General features: G+C 43.6%; 1 protein-coding gene across 1 annotated transcript in view; it reads right to left on the reverse strand.

The window, feature by feature from the left end:
• Positions 1-2793: 2793 nt before the first annotated feature.
• The window catches only part of ADAMTS2 (ADAM metallopeptidase with thrombospondin type 1 motif 2), a 185325-nt gene continuing 168378 nt past the window's right edge, over positions 2794-19740 (reverse strand). Inside the window, exons 13-22 of the mRNA XM_075441680.1 lie at positions 19208-19341; positions 18262-18385; positions 17553-17633; positions 15930-16093; positions 14589-14748; positions 13890-14022; positions 11222-11429; positions 9797-9926; positions 8743-8832; positions 2794-4429 (exon numbers count right to left, since the gene is read on the reverse strand). Of these exons, the coding sequence (XP_075297795.1) occupies positions 3963-4429; positions 8743-8832; positions 9797-9926; positions 11222-11429; positions 13890-14022; positions 14589-14748; positions 15930-16093; positions 17553-17633; positions 18262-18385; positions 19208-19341 (1691 nt within the window). The 3' untranslated portion in view covers positions 2794-3962. The remainder of the gene's footprint in view (positions 4430-8742; positions 8833-9796; positions 9927-11221; positions 11430-13889; positions 14023-14588; positions 14749-15929; positions 16094-17552; positions 17634-18261; positions 18386-19207; positions 19342-19740) is intronic.

Raw genomic sequence — 19740 nt, forward strand, 5'->3', positions numbered from 1 at the left:
GCATGGAATGGAGATGAGCTGAGAGCAACACCCCATCTATTGCCTTGGGCTGCTTTTTCTTGATCAATAGCGCTCTACTTTGTGTTTTCCAGTAGAAGTGAGGTACATGTTCGTAGGAAACCACCATCACAGGGAACTGCTGAAAGAAACACCTTCTGAAAAACTTATGCCAGCTTGAAATGAAGGCATCTTTCCTGGTCTGAAGAGACTTTTTTGTTCCTCTCATACAGCAAGACTGTAAAGAGAAGGCAGCTGGTGGCTCTGCTCCATAAGAAGATAGACCAGTCTGTGTCCATCAACATCTCACCGTCTTCAGCAACCTAGACTGAAGCTGCCCCTTCAAGTATCATTTCAGTGTTCCCCAAATAACAGCTAAAGAAATATTCAGTAGAATTAAAACCAGCGAGAAATAAATCAAATTAAATCTCTAGAGGTGAGAATGAGAAGGGAGCAAGCCCTTCCTAAATGCAGATGCCACAAGGTATTGCATTGGGTCCCCAAGGACCACCAGGCCTCGCATAGCACCACGCCAGCCTTCTGAGAGGCTGCTTCTGCTCTGAGATGCAGAAGAAGTTTCCACTTTATCTGGAAAAATGCTTTTGGTTTGTTTGATTGCAAACTGATTCACTCTAGAGAAAGAACAAAGCCGTCCAGCTTCTGAACTTTGAACCAGCTTTACAAGTTCAGCCAGGGTGCCCATGCCGCACGTGAGCGAGTGAACCCCTGTGAATTGACCTTGCCCAGCCTACAGCAGTCCTGGCCACTGGGAGACACTGGGAAATGCTCAGCACAGAACCACCGGGAGGTTTTTCAAGGTCAAGTCTCTGCGCTGGAATGGGCCTTTCCTCATGCTGTTTGCAGAGAGGTCACTTGAAGTTGCACCAAATAAATTCCTGCCCCACTTGCTACTGGGACACAACCTAGAAGTCCTTTGGACAGAAGTGGCTATTTGTAAGGCAGCATTTGAGCTGTGGGCGCTTCCTCCTGGGGCATTTCTTCACATTGCCTGGTTGACTAAGCCTATTCCTGACGCTAAGGAAGAACAGAAGATATTAGATGGGTTATCTCGGGCTTCTGGAGGTCAAAGAAGTGGGTCTGCACAAAGTCCCAGCGAAGACGACTGGTACCATCCTGGCAGCAAAATTCTACCTCCTGACCTGTGTAACTTCAAGCCCCAACCCCTCTCCACCCTTGGTTTTGTGAGAGTTTTTCCTAAGTTTATCATATGCTTGGATGTGCTTCTAGGCTATGAAAAAGCTGGGGGTTGTGGTTTCTTTTTATTGTCCACAGAGCCGAAAGCAGGATAGTAGCTTGAAGGGGAAAAGATGAGTTTTACACCAACCACATCTGTGTAAAGGAAATGTGGAAGGCAAGAAATATTCGCTATGTCTACAGGCTGGGAGCCCAGCTACAGCTTGCGTCTCCCATGGCACGGCAGCTGGAATGATGTTGATTTAGACACGTCTTCCTTGCTTATAAATAGCATGGTGGGTTTTTTTTTTTTTTTCCCTTCAATGCTCATTCCTACATTGCTGTTTTGCACAGATGTGACCTGACCGTACGTTGTTACTAAAACTTGTCCTGGCCGTAGGCAACCACAAATCCCTTGGCATAAGGCTCCCGGGGCCGGCGCCGGGCTTGCCCGTGCATCGTGGTTCTGCAACGGCAGGCAGGCCACGGAGCAGGGCTGGGCGAGCAAAGGCTACCACGTGGGCAACTGACGATAAGCAGCCTTCGACTGCAGGAAAATGCTCAGTGTCTCACATGTTGAAGCCTGAGGTGAGACTCCAGCCACCGCCCCAGCAAACCGCTGCTCACCGCTGTCAAACTGTGGAGCTTTAGTTTTATTTTTCAAAACCAGAACAGCTTGCTTTGTTGCTTCCCTGGCTGCTTCTTTCACATCTGCAGCCACGTCTGCTTGGCCCAGGAGCTGTTTACTAGTGCTCTGGACTTTTACCAGGCCTTTTGTGCTTCCCAGTCTTCATGGTCTTCAGCATAACTCCCATCCCTGCACTATCTGAGCTGCCCCGAAACACTCACCCGAGTGTATCACTCTGGTCCTCTGTGAGAAGCGACACTTGGTGCCATCACACCAAGCTGAAAACATTCCTTATCTGCTTTGGCTAGTACCTCCATAAAGTATTTTCCTTAAACCAAGTCTTGTCCTTCAAAGTCTTCTGGCCGCAGCTCAGGCCAGACCAGTTCAACATCCCAGTGCTGCAAAGGCTGCTGTTCCCGCGGGCTCACGTCTCCATTCCAGCAGAACCGGCTTCTTCTGAAGTGGAGACTGGGTAGCTTGCGCAGCCGCGGTGGTCCAGGGCAGAAGACAGGGTTGCGGGAAGCCACACGTGGTTCACCTTACAATACTTCTGCAGCTCTTTGCCAGCAGCTGGGCTACAGAAGAGTTTACACATTGCTGGACGCTCAGCACATTTCCCATAACTACGTGACTGTACCAACAGGCTTATTACTGGCGCTGCTTCAAACCAAGACCAGATCAGGCTGGAGGATGAGATCTTACTCTCAGACTGGAAAATCTGAACTAGGAGCCATCAGACCTACCCAGTGATGAAAGGAGGATTTCAGGGAAGCCTGGGGCTCTGCAGGAGGTTTACCAGCAAAGAGGAAACAAGTGGAAGGGTCCAAGCCAGGAGAAAAACTGCTCAGATGCCACCTGCAACTGGAACCAGTACTTGTTCCCCGTCTCTGCAGCATTAGAGCCAAGCTGAATTCATCTTCTGATTTCCAACGAGGAGTTCAAAATGACCTATGAAAACCATGATGACCCTGAGGGGAAAGTACTCAAAGGGTTGTCAGGTTACACGTCTTAAAGTTTCTAGCAGACCTGGTACTGTGAGTACACGTGTGTGTGTGTGTGGATGTACAGGTACATGGCAGGGCACAGCAAAAAACTGTTCCCTTCTGCACCAATAAAGCTGTCCTAAGGAAAGGAAGATAATACAGAATTATTTCCTCCAAAATAACCTCACCCTATGGGAGAAAAAAAAAATGTTTTCTTAACAAAGCACCAAAGAAAAGGCAACAAGAATCCAGTCATCTTTAAGTTAAACAGTAAATGGGTAGGAAAAAAATCAGACCAATAAAAAAAGCACCAACCAACAAAGATCACTGAGGCTGTTGCATTACAGGAACTTACAGACTATCAAAAATACGGATAATTGTAAACAGAAAGACTAGGATGTTGTCAGTCCAAGTTGGCCGGATCTACCCTACTAAATGTCTTGCACGCATTCAAAAGTCTAGGAGAATCCTCTGAAATTGTTTATGCAAATATGTAAACTACTGTTAGCCAGTTTTTAATTTACACATAAATATATGGCTACAGAATTTTCTATATATTTTTCTTACGCAGCCCCAGTTAAGAAAGCTATGTAAGCACATGCCCAGCTGTAACCACAGGAGCAGCTCTACCAAAGCCAGCTGACCTAGCCTGGCATCTCCTTCAGCACCTTCCTGAACCGCGGCTGAGTTAGTGCCCAGGTTTACACAACGCACGGAAGCATCACAGGATTGCTGACTGCCTGCTTGTCAGTGGTGGAGGGATTTATTATGTCTTGGGACCGCTTTCCTCCGTCCTAAGTGTAACTCCCATTACTATTCCCAAGCAGTTTTACACAGGCATAGAAGACTTAGATGAGCCCATAAACAAGAAACCTGCTAACCTGGCCTAGGTGTTACAGTTTGTTTGGATTCAGTGAAACAGTGCCGTGATATTGCACTAATGCTCTGCCGTGCCCTGCAAACCTGGCCGTCAAAGCGTTCAGATTAGCACTTACGAAACAATCTGTCATCTCCGTTTATAGTAGGCTTTAGAATTTGGCATCTCTGCCATAGCACCACTTTGATTTTTTCCCCGTTTTTAGTCTCTACGACATGGGCAATACTATGCTGTTGGTAACATCTCTATAAGAGAAAAACGTTGATTATGTCATATTTCCATTTTAGTTTATTTTCCTAAGAGTCTCTTTTTTCCTTTTCTCAGCGATCAGCTCCTGAATTCTCCGATTCCTTGTCCTTTCATAAGGTATCCTCCTCTGTGTAATGATGTTGTGCTGTGATACTTCATTATCCAGCCCATCGATTTTATAGGGGACATCCACCGCATTGATTTCTGGGTGCTCCTCGGTTGCATTGGAAGGAGGCGCACGTGTTTTGGAAACAAGAGGAGGGCTGGTGGTGGCAGACTGTGTGGTGGATGCTCCCATGGGAGGGCTGAGGGTTGTCAGGAGCTCCTCCTCAATGACATTATTCTTATTTACGTTAGAATCCGTTACATTGTCGTCCTCTGTTATGTTGCTGTACATACTACAGGACTTGCAACACAGCTTATTGTAACCAGCAATCGAGCAGTAACGGGAGAGAACCTCCATGCGACAAAACATTGACTTGTCTCCTTGACAATGATCTTCTGAAAGAGAAAAATGGAACAGATAAATAAAGAGCATCTTCAGATTAACCAGAAAAAGAAACACAGCTGAAGCTTTGGCAGTGGGCAGAGGGTTCGGTATTTCAAGTGCGGTGGAAAACTGGCAAATGAGCCTTGTATAGGCAGAAGCAGGCTTAATACTAAACCTAAACCTCAGTTCACTCGAAGGGATGCAAAAGCCGATCTGAACCCAGTGTACCAACCCCACGCACACTGTACCATTCTCATTTTTGGCTTCACTTTCTGCAAGTGGTACCCTGAGGACCACACAGCCACGACGACGTGCACTCCTGCCTTGGCTTAGAGTTCAAAACACATCAATAGTGCTGTGCTGTTGCTACATTAAACCCCCAGAAAGTCATCAAGGTTTATACTGAGGAATCTTCCTCCCCCCCCGCCTTTGCTCCTTTTAATGCTTTTCTGCAACTTAACAGTGACTAACTACGGTCAGGGGTAATTTATATTTATCCAAACTGTCTCAAGAAAGTCAAGTCTTATTTCCATGTGTACCGTATAACTCTCTGAATTAATCCATCTCCCACTGAAGTGATTTTTTTTGCTGGGTACTTCTATTCTGAAAACAGCAGCATTGCCTTAGCATGGTCCTTGCTCGAGAGAAAAGTGGTGCATTTAGCATGAAGCTTTTCTCCTCCTCCTAGAAAGGAGCTGATATCATCAGAAGAACAAACTCCAGTGCGATGGAGCCAAGCCAGTCCATCAATGACTAGGAGACCCAGGAAAATCCTGATTTTGGTGTCACTGACTGGAAAACTGTGCTAAAAGGGAAAGAGAAAATTGATAGGTTTTAGGCTGTCGATAGCTGTTACAACAGCCCATGTTACAATACCAGTGTAACAGCAGATCCTGATCTTGCTGAACCTCAGGTGGCAAAATGCCAAATCCTCCCAAAAAAGCAGAACTGGTCACACTGTTTTACTGTCTGAGAAATATTAACAGGCCTCTACTCAGCGATTACTCAAGTCCTTGTGATTTCTGCTCAGAGGAGGTAGAGGACCGTATGAATTGGTGGATGGTGAGGGGCTAGCAGGCTCCTTGGAGAGAAAGCTACCTGTCCTCTGTTCTACACACGCACTCTACAGCTCCTGTGCTGCCAGGCTGAAGTGATGGACCCAGGAACTATGGGGAGCCGCAGGGAAGGAAAAATCTCAACATTCAGCCCCATGCTAAAAGAAAGAGGAGTCAGAGGGCTTGTAGGAGAGGGGAGGGCTGAGGAGAAAGGCAGACTGACCAACACCTGGCATGATCAGTAACAAAATATTTTCTCTGCCACCAGAGTGCTGAGACAGAGATGAAATCACTTCTGCCTCTCTCTGTACACTTACTACATCTCCACCTACTCTTACAGTAAAGCATGAGTAACTCCAATTACTCGCCTTTATTTAGAGCGTACCCGATGGCAGGCAGCGTGCTCAAGTCATCGTGTTACTGGAGCTCGTATTTCACCACCCTGCTACGAACACTGACTTACCCTGCCAGCACCCTCACAGCAAAGTAGCAAACCAGAGCAGATGCAGGGATATCAAGTGAGCTCAGAAGTGTGGGTGTCTCCTCTTCACTCATCCTCAGTTAACAAAATGGGGCATTATAGGTGTTTAATTGGCAAACATATCAGTCTAAAATAAACTAATATCTATTGCTGCTGCTTCAAAATGCTAGTGCTGGCTGAGGAAGGTGGAAACACGTTCCTTGCATTGTGTTTATGCCCTCATTGTCGCACGTTGCAGAAAAGCAAAATCGTGGTTCCTATTTTCAAATGTGTCAATTTTCATTTTTTTCAAATGCTAAAGTGAGATGCTGCTGGAAAAAAAAGAACAACTCCTTCCTAGCGAACCCAAGACTAGTACCTTGGTTTCGGAGATGTTTTCAAACCACTCTTTAAGAGCTGGAACTGTCCATATCCGCATGCACAACTCTATACAAAGGACTGTATATGCCTACACAGCTTTATGTATTTATTACATACCAGGTAGAGTCAGTCCCCTTTGAACATTTTGCCTTGTCTTGCATGACCTTAATGCAAGCTTCCCCAAACAGCTTGCAAAATAAAAGCCAACAGATGTAACATTTAAATGTAGTTTCAACAAGGCAGATCTGTTCTTGGCTTTGTAAGAATCACTAAAAGCACCTTTAGAAAAATGCCTTTTTTCCTAGCAAAAATATGTAATGTTGAGATTAGAAATACATGAAAACAAAACTGTACTATGTTTAGGGACATCTGACAAGCTATGTGAATAAGCTCTGTAACTTATGAATGTCAGAATGAAATTTTTATCCTCTATCCAAACCAAAATATCCAGATTTGCTGAACTTTTATTGATTTTCACTTGCAGTATGCATGACAGACTGGAAGTATATCTTCAAAACATCAGTAAGAAAAAAATAAATCAGTTTCACAGTCACTTTGGTACACATTAGTCTCATAAAAAAATATTGAAAAGCAAACTGAATTGGCACATCTTTAATATTATGTTAAGTACATACAAAACACTAATAAAATATCCCTGATAAACCAAAGTGCATATAGACATAGTGCACAATGCCCAGATACCTTATTGCACCATTCTCTATAGCCACCCATCTCTTGAAACATCACTAAACATCGTCTATTTAAAGGTAACAGTCATGAATATATTTATACAGTTAAACACCAATTATTTTACATAACAGTATTCAGTGCCAGATACGTGTCTTTGCTTTTTCACCTTGTCATGTAAATTGTTAACATGTTTCAGGAAATCATCATATTAACAGCAAAATTTAAATATGTGATCACATGATAATGACAAGTTTGAAGTGCTACACTCTTGAAGACCCAACGATTCAAAAATGCCACTTTTCCAAAGAATATGATCAATGCAATAAGGTAGCAATTTGCTCCAAGACTGCAGTTTTAAAGTTGATAACACTTCCACTATTGGTACTGACTGTCACAAACAGGTTTATGACTTGCGAATACCAAATCTTCAACACAAACACGGAAGGTGAAGCAAGAATGCCAGATAAATTTCAGTAAGTCAGGTCACAATCCTGTCTTGATGAAGATGTGGATATGCACTGTGCAAATTAACCTCGGATTAAATTCACTGCCTTCTAATAGTTATCTTTCAAGTAAAAACACTCCATATGAAGATTAACTCAAGGTTCCAGTGTACTGTTTATATTTAAAGCTGGATCTGGTAAATTAATGCCATTTACATTTCAACATTAAGGCATTTTTCTAAAATTCTTCCTCTAAGCAAAAAAAGCAATAAAAATTGAGGTAATTCTGTAGTAGTTCACACTGTTATGTTTGCCAGTTGACACATCTATAGAGCATACACACACGCACACATACAACCGCACCTGTCAAGTCAGACATGCACATGGTGAAAAAAGACCAAAGATGTAATGAGTATAAACAGCTCCGTGCCGAGAAGCTGGAGACATCGTAGTCGACGAAAACATCATGTTGCCTCTGCCAGTTTAAGAAAAACACCACCACGCAACCTTCAACATGGACCATGCCTACTCTGCTTCGGTTTTGTTTCTAAAGTATGCAAAACTGGCAAAAACTGCGTAATGGGAAAAAAGAATGCAGCTTTTCACAAGGAAAAATATTTCAAACTACCACCGGGAGTTTGGCGAGAGCGGACAGCGTTATAGCAGCACGGAAAGTACCGACAGACACTGAGCTTCTGCTTCCCGGTGAGCTCTCCACGCATTGCAAACACAAATGTGGGGGTCAGGGACGAACAGCACGGGTGAGTAAAGCAATGGCACCACCAAGGAAAATGGAATGAGAAAAAATCTCTCACTCATCAGACTACCCTGTCAGCGAACTGAAACGAGAGAGTTATGCGATTTAGGGTTTTTAGATAAAGGAGAACTTTAGCACTACAAGGTGTCATTATTGTGATGTGATCACATTCACAATAAGTTCTCAGTTTTGCTATCGAACTGAACATCATGAACCAGTACGAGCCTTTTTTCACCATCACCAAGCAACAAGCAAACCGATCCCAGCTCCCTTTCAGAGGACTGCAACATACTGTGGAGATCCAACTTCACACACCCAACACTTCAAGACCTCCACCACCAGTGCTACGCAAGCTCCAGAGAAGAAAGACACCGAGCACCAAGTGCCTGGTGTGAAAAAAAGATTCAGCCCAAGATCTTAACTTGGCAAAGTCAAGGGAACTTTCCGCATAGAGAGAAGAAGAGAGCAAAAGGCAAAGTCCACACTCGATGTGGCATGCATTTAAGGGCAAAGGCAGAGTTATAAATGGGTCTTTTACTTGAAGATATTTTCTGGATGGGGTAGTCTGGATCAGGTCTTGACAGCCATTGTATCATGTAGGTTTTCTTCGAAGGATCAGAAACATTTCCTTGAAGAGAGGAAAAAAAAACCCAACGTATGTTAGCATGAAGTAGCTGACCTGTCAGAAGTGGATAAACTAAGAGAAGGAGCAAGCTTTGATGGTGAAGGAGTCTGGGGAGGGATTAAGACCAGGCTGGATAGATTTGGACGCAGGTTGTTGCTTTGCCAGTTTGCTACAACTTCTGCTCAGCACTTGACAGCCAGCACTGAAGCAAGCCTGCAGGCCAATTTTCCAGCAGCATTTCTTACAACAGCATAAAGTATGTCCTAAGATACATCCAGTCTAGTTTAGTTATACTGCCTCTTTAAAATCTTTGTATTGGGACTATAATTGACAGCTTGGTTCTAATTAATTAGGAATCAAAAGCTACCCTGACAAATACATCCAGAATAAAATAAAAATATGAATTACTTACTAATAGGAGTACATAAAATGATCTCACCAGTATCATTTGCAAACTACTGAAAAGATAACAAGGATAAAGGCACTAGTGTCCTGGATTAACTAGGAAAAGTTTTATTATAGCTTAAAAAAACTGAGTTAGATAACCCTGAATATAACTTGAGCTTGACAGAATGGGACTGTTGCTGGGGCTGTAAAGCAGGGCAGAATCTTTGTACCGATGCCCTCTTGCCAAGGGCAGCAGGCTCAGGGATGCGGGGCCTGGCTCGGGCAGTGCTTCGCACCCAGGACCGCTGTGCTGAGGTCTGCCCCAGCCTCTCATGTGGTGCTGGGGCAAGCAGTGCTCCCCGCCGTGAGAGGAGAACAACCACGTGCCCAAGAAGTCCATCGGCCACGCAACAGCTCTACATTTGGAAAGTCTGCTCAAAACTGGGGCTGTGGAGAGCTGCCATGGCGGGCAGATGCAGCACACAAACATAAATTCGATGAAGGTGTTTCAAATAAATACCATCAATCAACATCATTTTTTTTCAGCAAGCAATATATGCTAGAGAAGGCAAGCACTTACTTGGACATGGAGGTAGTCTGCAAATCCTTACAGTCTCTGGTTTATTCTCTTTACAAAGGCCAATAGCGTTGTCCCTGGTCCGGCATAGGACTGGGCGATCCTGGGTGCCATTGCCACAGCTGACAGAGCACTGAAAGGAGATGCACCAGTTAGACGCCCAGCCACCCTTTGGAAATGATGGATTAGAAATTAGTTTTTAAATTTTAAACCCCTGTCCTTGATATGAGCTGACATGGTGCGCTATTTGAACCACCGCAATACCTACAGAGACTAAGCAAGAGGGAGAACCACTGCTTTTTGTGGCATACCAGTAATTGTGAAACACTCCAAGAAAGAGCTTATGGTTTGAGCAATAAACAACCAACTGTAAATGCGAGGCATCTGTTTACACTGTGCACCAGGGACAGCATTGCTTCTAACACCTATTCAACCAAGTGAGGATAAAAATTGTGCTTATTTGCCTGGCACAGTTCCAAAATAAAATGTGGTATCTCCAAATGCAGCCACGTTTTTTAAACAATTTAAAGGAGAAATGCTGAGACTAACTGTAAGGATCCCATGTATCAAAATTATAAGAACAATTTAATGTTGCAAAATTCTATTCGCATTTCTTGCCTTTTGATAACTGCAAAGGTTTGCAAATATTAATAGGGGGAGCTTCTTATTGCTCTAGTAAATACTTTAGCAAGAAACAGCCTGGGGACAGTGGCACCGCATTTCTTGCTTGCATGGTGAGTTAGTCAAAGAGCCAGGGATGGAAAGCACAAAAATTCCAGCTCCTGACACTTGTGCTGGGGGTGACTGAACCCCATTTTGCCCATTGCAATAGCAAACAAAAAAGGTTCACGAATAGGTGTCCTGTATTTACACAGTAGACTTCGTGAAAAAACTGTCATTTGGGTTATGGACAGAAACTTGTGAGGCTGAGCAGCTAAATCTCCTGAAAGCCCTTACATCGAAGATGCTCGCACCTTTGCACCTCCACCAGTGTTGGTGCCTAACTTCCTCAGGTGCCCTTAATCACAATGTCTGCAGACTTTAAACTCCTCTTTACTTCAAAGAACATAAAAATTAAAGAATTAATTTCCCTTCTCTCAGCTGAAGTCAACAGGTAAATGACTGTGAGCAGGATAAAGGGTAGGTAGAAGTCAGCTTTCCTGATGCTGACATCTTATATGGGTGGCTCACTGGGTCTGGATCATCCAGCACCACCACGGCATGGTTTTACTGGCTGTTTCACTACCACCATCTCTTCATCTCACTCACTTTCTGTGGTGTTAGTAGCAGTGGAAGCAATACGCCCTCTGTATAGTTATTAGTTTATTATGTCAATGCATTTGAATGGAAAGCACCAAACAAACTCCAAGATTTACCCCCCTGTATTTTAAGAAGTTGGTTGCTTGAGTGCTTCAGAGAGAGACTGACCTGTGACCAGGGTCCTGTCCTCCACTGCGCTGGGCAAAGCTCCCGGTTGCAAGGCCTCCTGCCTTCCGGACGGTCGCTGCTGCAGTACTTGGTATGCACAGACCGATTCGTGTTGTCGTGTAGGGGTTGGATACATCGGACAGATCGTACTTGATATCCTGTCTTCCCACAAGTTTTGCTGCAAGGCTCCCATTCTCCTGTAACCCATCTGGGTTAGTGAAAAGAAAATGAGTAAAATTCTCTCTCTCCTAAATTAGGCAAGGTCAAACTGCCTGTTGAACTGTAACTCTTAAACACAGGTTTAACAGTATGATAATAGTGGTTCTGATATGGGAAAAAAAAGAAGATATGAAAAACTGCAAGTAGTTATGGTGAGGGTTATTTGACCGTGTCCCTGAAAAATCAGTAATAAGATGCAGATCTTTAAAATTACTCTTTCTCATTATCTCTGAGAAGCATTATTCTTACTTTGCTTCATTCGCTTTGATTGTAAGCTGGCCCTTCCACGACTGCACATAAAACTCTGGCAGTTTTCATGTCAAAATCAGCCACCCAAGGGTGCTCCTGAGCTTCCCAGGTCTTGGCGCACAAGCTGTGTCTTGTCTCAGACTGCAGGGAGACCTGAGCAGGCACCAGGCATCCCCACAGCTGGCTCCCACAGGAATGAACCCAAAACATCTGGGCTAGAAATGCAGCTCCAGCCCGGCCCGTATCTGGACCACATCCCTGGCCATGCTACACACCGTCTCACTGGAGCACTGGCAAAGTCAGCTACACCGTCAGTGCTGTGCGTGCTGAGCTCGGGCGAACTGGGTCCTCAGCATCGTAAATGTTTGGTTTGGGGAAACACTCCACTGAAAATCAGCAGGTCTGAGTTCATAATGTGTAAATCAGTTTGCACACTGAACAATGAAACACGTGGTTTGCAACGTGGCACAGTCGAAAACTTCGCTGATCATCCAAACTGGCTCAAGAATTACAGCTACAAATTGTGAGGAACTTAGAGAAGAGCAACAAGGATGGACAGGACCAGAGGAAATTTCTGTAGACTACTGACAGTTTGGTTACAATCAAGTAAGTGAAGATACACAGCAGTCTATAAATATTTACAGAATGCAGAGATCTGCAAGAAGGAAATATTGTTCAATATAAGTAGCATTCATGGGATAAACTTCACCAAAAAATATATAAAGTCTGAAGAAATATCCTGAGTTTGAAGCAATTGTCCGAAAGTACTCATAAAATCCTAGGTTTAGAAATAGCATGGGCACAAAGCAATGCACTAAACAGAGTTAAACAGAAAGTAAAGTGGCAATTTCATCCAACTTTCTCTTTGTATCCTATTGAAACTACCCAGCTGTGGAGGAAGGCGAGCGCTGTGGAGCACAAAGCCATGAATCCTAAGGTGATTTCTGAGACAAAGATGATTTTTTCCCAGCAGCAAGGAAGCAGCACATTAGTGTAGTGGGTGTCACAGAGCTTCATAAAATCTCTTAAATAATTGCCTTTCCTATGTACAAGTGCAAAATGCCCCAATGCCATTCTATGGAAACAGGGGGGACTGAAACGTTCAGGAATCCAAGTACAATTTAGGATCCTATTGAGTCTTTGTGGTACCTGGGTCCAATTATATTCGCAGCTGAAAGAAGAATACAGTCCTATCCAGAGAGCCTGAGATACAGTTAGATCATTACTTCAGTTTTCCAATAAATAAATGTTAAACCTTGACCCATGCTGAGTTTATGGGGCATAGTTTCTCGAATTTTCTCTCTCTAAATCTTTTTTGAAAGGAAGTTAGGAAATATCATGTGGTATGTTCTACTTATTTGCTGTGCTTCTTGGAATCTAGACTTGGTCCCCAGGGATAAAAGCTGGGATCTGCATACTCCTTTCTTGTTGCAGTAGCAACATGAGGAATATATGAGTCCTACATGTGACAGGAGTAACCTGCTGCCAGTCAAAAAAAGCACCTGTAAAATGTGGATTAAAATATTTACAACACTTGACTACATATAGGAAAGATGAAGGTATAACAGGCATACCACACTGTACGATGGCAACCACAGAAATCTAACAGGCCAAATATTTTTCCCTGTGTTGAAATGTCCAAAAATATGCTGTGAACTTTAGGAAGATTTGGATTTGAGAGACTGTATGACATTAGTTATTTTCTGAAGCACTCTAATTCTTACACAGTTAATTCACACTATGTAAAATCAACTGGTATAAATTGGATTTATATCTATTTTTTATTACCTCAAGATGGCCTGAACACAAATGTCTGGATGAAGACAGCACTTCTTTTCTAATCCAACTTTTTTTGGAAGTAATAGGAACCAGTAGTCCCAGAAATAGTATCTCTACAAGCAGAATATAGAATCATAGGTTGGAAAAGACCTCTAAGATCATCAAGTCCAACTGTCATCCCAGCAGCACCATGCCTGCTAAAACATATCCCGAAGTGCCACGTCTACACATTTTTTGAACACCTCCAGGGATGGTGACTCCACCACTTCCCTGGGAAGCACCACATCCTCATAGTCCCGGGTCTCTGTAAAGGTGTGTGGCGGTGAAGCCTAAGTCACCTTCTCTCAGCTGACAAGTTCTAGCTGGGTACAACGTCTACGGCAGCAGCCGCCAAGCAGTGCTGCTGGGCCGTGATGCTTACATGGGCTGGGAGCACTCCTGGAGGTTGCACGCCCTACGAATGGGCTTAGGCTTTGGGATCAACTCGCAGTAACTCCGATGAACCATCTTGTGGTCCGTCTTCCTCCGGCAGCCGTATTTTGTGAATTGGGAGCCTGAAGAAAGACATTCCTCTTATTTTCAGTATTGGTAGATCTTACACAGGACTTGGGTTTCAAACTGCACACACACTGTCAAAGCTTGCAGTGGAACTACAGGTGAACACGCTACAAAAGGAACTGTAAATTGCACCAAATAAACACTCATGTAAATTGAACTCCCAGAATTGCTCATCCCCTTTATTTTTTGTTACAGGCTATAATAAGATAAAAAACGCCTAGATTTTCAAAAATGCTCTGCAAACCTGCACGGCCGCAGTCCAGTGCTGCAACATGCCCATCAGCCTGGCAAACAGCATCGGGGTCTACACGTGGCCCCAAAGCAGGGGCCTTACATTGCAGGGTCCACATCATCAGAAATGAGCCACCCCAGATCACCCCCAAACCATTTAAGTCTGATTTTAAACTGCATTCGCTGTTTATTCATCTATTTCTTAACCTAAATAAAACCCTCCCATACTCCTGGTCTCCCTAATGTCTTGTGGCAATGAATTCCACACGTGTGATTCATTCTTCCAGTTTTCTTTTAATCAGTTTTGAATGCTCTGGTGTTTTGCTTTTACCTCCTCCACAAGGTTTTGAACATTGGGACCATTTCTTCAAAGCCCATTCATACGACACCGAGTCCTCTTCCAAAACATTATTGTTATCTACATTCAAGGAATCTTCATGGATCATGTACTTGTAAGTTAAGGATATCTTGGCATCACCATGAGGAATCACCTATTAAGGAAAACAGATGTAGGGAAAAAAAGATTTGAAAGATTGATAACAGCAGCTATGTGAGATGACGTGAAATAGCAATCATCATGGCTCAGATATAAAAACATCCCCAGAGGGATTTAAACCCTTTAGCTGCGCTCAACACATTTATTTTCCCCTGATGAAAAAGTATCTCTATCCTTATGACACAGAGTTTCTAAAGTGCGTATTAATAAAGGCTGTTGTTGATTTAGACCGATTTTTCTTGCCAGCATTGGACTGACTTCACGATACTAAATTTTTTCCATACCTCATCATACAGGAAGGAAATGTAGTACTGAAATGATAATGGGCAGTTCCAATAAAAGACAAGGCAAATTCAAATGCACCCATAACTGAAAGCGGTGAAGAAAATTGCTTATATTTCTGATAAAACACAAATATTCTTATGCTAATCCTGGGAATTCTGTGAAGTTTGTTACTTAATCCTGACAGATATATAAACTATTTAGAAAGAGTTTTTGCTATCACACTGCACTAAGACAAATGCAAGAAAATAGAACTCAATGTGAATAAAGCGCAAAATATTGGTCCTTTGAAAACATAGTATTTATTCGTCCTCTGCTATTCAGCTGGTGCAGATCAACACATCACAGACACTTTCAGAGGGATTCTGACTCAACCTACCCCTACTCATTGTAGTCTATCATTTGCGGGTTTACAATGAAAAAAGAATAAGGTCAGGTGGGTTTGGGAACTGCAGAATGGGCTGTGCCCAGACAAAGGGAGCCTGGCAGCACAAGAATCCTGCATCTGCATTTGCCGGATACATTTCCAAACTATAGATGGGAGGAGGAGCTATTGGAGCTATCTGCTACGATCCATTTTGACCTTTTTTTAACTAATGCTCAGACGTCAGATATAAGTAAGTTGGGGAGTCTTCACACAGTGGCCATTTGCTTGGCCATCCGCGGGAAATAATCAAGAGAGCTGGTTGCTCAACACATAACCCTGAGTTACAACAACTCTTGTACAGAGCAATGAATTAGGAGAAAGGAGTTAAAATACATTTTCTATTGTCTTACAATTGAAGCAGATGTCTTCTTGTAACTCGTAAGAGGAATCTAAAATATATTATAGCACATTATGGCTCTGTAAGCCTGACAGTCTGTTCCATGGAAGATGGTTTTCATTTGACTTACCAGAATAACTATTCCATTACGCAGAGGCCCCATGGTCTGCACGGTTTCTCTATCATCATCATTCCGATATTCCCACTCCACACCCATGTCAATAAATACTTTAGAGTCTGGCACATAGTTGTCTTCGCTTAGAATGAATTTCCCTGTTTCACGGTTTTTAATTGCTAGGAACAACATAAGAAAAGTGAATATGAGAGGTTCGCTTCTCATCTTGAGTTTTGTTCTGCTCTTGTCCCAGTGGAAGCAACAGAAAAGGCCAATGTGCATTTTCTCTCTGTTCCCTCACAGGTTTGGAAAGACTTTTTCAGGTGTTTCACTGAACTGCTAACGCTTTTCTGCTCAGCTCCAGAAACATCAATCGTCCTTTTTTTTCTTTTTCATAGCCTGCCTTGCCAGAGAAATGAGGCCAGCGCGACTGCACTGCGTGTGTCCGTCTGCCTGCTCCCAGCTAACAACTTCTGAATCCACTGGTCAAATCCGAGCCAATTTGACAGCCGGTGGGGGTCCCATGGCTACTCAGCTCTTTGACACGTTGTAAGGCAGCTCAGGGGGCTGTTACTGTTCCATGAGAGAAAGGCTACCGGGCAAACCCCCGGTGGGTCCCCACAGTGAGAGAGAGACGCTAGAAACTGTATTAATTCTCCCGCTCAGCCCCAGCCCTGACACTGACACAGCCCTGCTTAAGCTCCCGTTGCTTGGCAGGCACCTGCCACTGCACACAGCAACGGATTCCTCTGGTTCAGCTGCCATGGATGCCCCATCCTTCACCTGGAGAGACTTCCGCCGCCTTTGTATTAGGACTCTTGGTTTTCTCCCGAGACGGAAACTTTGCTCTCTTTTAGAAGAAGCCAGGATTGTTTGTTATTTAATGCCAGATTTTAGCTCCCTTCTCTCCCTAGCAGCTACGTGAGCATCCTGCTCCCTCAGCGCTGGCTTTGACAGAGACCAAGCTGTTCATGTCCCCTGTGTATTGCTTGCCCCACACTGAGAGCTGAACCTTGTCAGAGTCGGCGAGCAATCGCTCTCCTGCTCCGCATGGCAAAGCTGCAGTGAGCAGCCGGGGAACCGCTCGCTTTCGAGAAGTTAGGCTGACTCACGGTACAATTAGCAGACCATTCGCGGTGAATCTACTTCCAATTAATAACAGCCTACTAGACACTGCTTCGCATTGATTACAGGGCACCACGAGGAGCGGATTTCAATTACTTTCTAAGCTGTGTGATTGATTGGGCAGCCTTGCGTCAATACTGAGCGCAGTGGGGCAGAGGCCGAAACGGATTTGGATGTCGCTGGGAAATGACTGAGGATGGGAAGCCTGTTACAAGAGATGCACACAAAGACCATGCACTGCACCCCATAATGTAATTCAGCTCCTCTTCCAGCAGCTTTCACACATGCACATGCCAATGTAGGGATCTCCTGGCTAGGCCACCGGGGAATACAGCACAGGGAAATCAAATTGCCAAACAAGTTTCCTAATTTAATATACATGAAGGATGTATGTGGTGTGGGAGGATAATGGGTAAACAAATGCATAAGCACGTTGTCATGCTCCAGGGATGAAAATAAATAGCAGAAAAACGATATTCTGACTGAAAATTTTCCTATTTGTTACATACTTACCAAGATTATGACTGGTGGTGTCTGTTTCCTGTATAAGTAAATGTCTCGCGCCAACAGGAATTTCAAACATCTTAATGTGCCCTTTATTGTAGTATTTGAAAAGATAGTAACTGGTTAGTATGCCATGAACAGGAAGAGTCTGTCTTAGGTTTTGAAATAAATCTTATTTTCCAAAAGCAGGGTGTATTACAGCAAGACGAACCTAATCCAGCATCATTCCCATTCCTATTTCTGTGCCGTGTGATGGAACACAACAGAGACTTCGAGTCAGTAGAAAAATGCCTTAAGTATGATCAACAAACCGATTTTACTTCAGACTAAAATGGGCTTTGAGTGCCATATACACCCACAGAGAGAGACCAGCAAGCTCCGGTCTGACAGTGAGTGATGATGACGTATTACTGCAGCACCCCAGTGACTCGGACGGAGCAGCTGGGTGACAGCAGCAGCACAGGTAAGTCCACAGCTCTCCAGCATGGAGCCCTCCCCTACGTATGCACAGGCCCTGGTATTAGCAGACTTAACTGACTGCTGGACAAAAGTCTTATTTTCAGATTCTAGACACATCTCAAAGCAAAGTCCAGAGAGTTTATTGGAATTAGTGATGCTATAAATGATTTGTGATTGCTCTGGTACTTTCCACGAAACAGAAGAAAACGAACAAAAATACCTTGAATTCCCCAGGACAAAACACACCAAATGCACTGACCTTGTTTCTTTGGTACTCTTGAAAATGTTCCTTTCACCACTTTGCAGTGGGAATTGTCTCCTCCACAAACACCACACTTATCTTCCTGCTTTGTGGAACCTATCACCCTGTCACACCCAACTTTCTGTAAAGAGAAAAATGATCATTCTTATTTACCCACGCTTCAATTCAAATGAGCCTTCACTTCAGATATCAAAACCCAGATTTTTGCTTCAGCAAAGAAGTACAAATTGTAATATTTTCCTCAAAGTTCAACATCTAAGCAGATTTTAATGCTTCCAGTTCCTACAATAGCTGTCAATCAGGTGATTGTATTTTTATATTGTGCTTCACAGTGGTTCTTCTACTGAAGGAAAGCAGCACGGTTAAGGAAAAGCTCTTAAGCCTCAGCTTATCTTAAAGCAGATGCTTAAATTCCAGGAGAATCAAAGCATCTATGCAAGGATAAACACCTCCACCAGTGCTTTGCTAAGTCAGAGCCTCTAATTCTCTTGAAAGATGACCTGCAGCAGATCCCAACTTAGAGGAACTGTCATTGATTTTTTAAAAATAGCAGGATCAAATACAGAGAGAATGCACATCAGCCATATCTTAACACCACTTTCCTTGAAAGCTGCTGCATGTTCCTATTTCACTGTACATTCCACCCCCACTAAACCTCAGCAGGAAAAGCTTTCGTCAAAAGCTAATTGTAATAGTTCATCTTAAAATACTGCATTAAATATTACTTGTGTAGGTAGGCGCTGTTGGAATTGAGTCACTTGCAATGTGATGGCAACTGTGAATATCACACATAATATTGTGACAATAATCCTAATGAAATCTCCTTCTTGCCCAAAGCATGATGACACTTACTTCAATAGTCATTCTTGGAGAGCAACACTCAAGCTACCATTTTCATTGTTTTCACAACACTAAGCTCTGAAACAAGCCATCCAAAGCTTACCAAGCAGTCTCCCCGCACGCAGATGCTGTACGCGTCTTTGTAGGAGCAGCGGGTCCCATCGTGTACCATCCTTTTCATATACACCACATCCCCTGTTTCCTTTGATTCACAATAGAGGTGACACCTTTCCTTAGCTGAAAAATAAAATGACCCCAATTGCGTGTGTTCAGCTCTAACAGTTTAGTTGCTGACTTTGTGAGCACCACTTTCAATAGTGTTGGCTCTCTCTTCTTCCTTGCATACATCACGGAACACAATACGGTAACCCCATAAATCACTGCTGCTTCTCCCCTTTCAAAGGCTATGTGATCCTTTGGAAACTGCTGAATCATAAAGTACCCACGTGTCATGATGAGGAGACAGGCTAAAAAAAATAACAGATCTGTTCCTTTGATGAGGGGGCCTCTGTTTAATCCTTTGTTGGATGGTGCAATCTGGCAGAGGTTTCCGCAGTCTGCTACCTGGGAGAGATGCAGGTTTCTGCATCGGTTTCTCCTGCACTGTGGTCCACTTAAATACGAAAAAAGCAAAAG

Source organism: Opisthocomus hoazin, chromosome 22, assembly GCF_030867145.1.
Source record: "Opisthocomus hoazin isolate bOpiHoa1 chromosome 22, bOpiHoa1.hap1, whole genome shotgun sequence".
NCBI lineage: Eukaryota > Metazoa > Chordata > Aves > Opisthocomiformes > Opisthocomidae > Opisthocomus > Opisthocomus hoazin.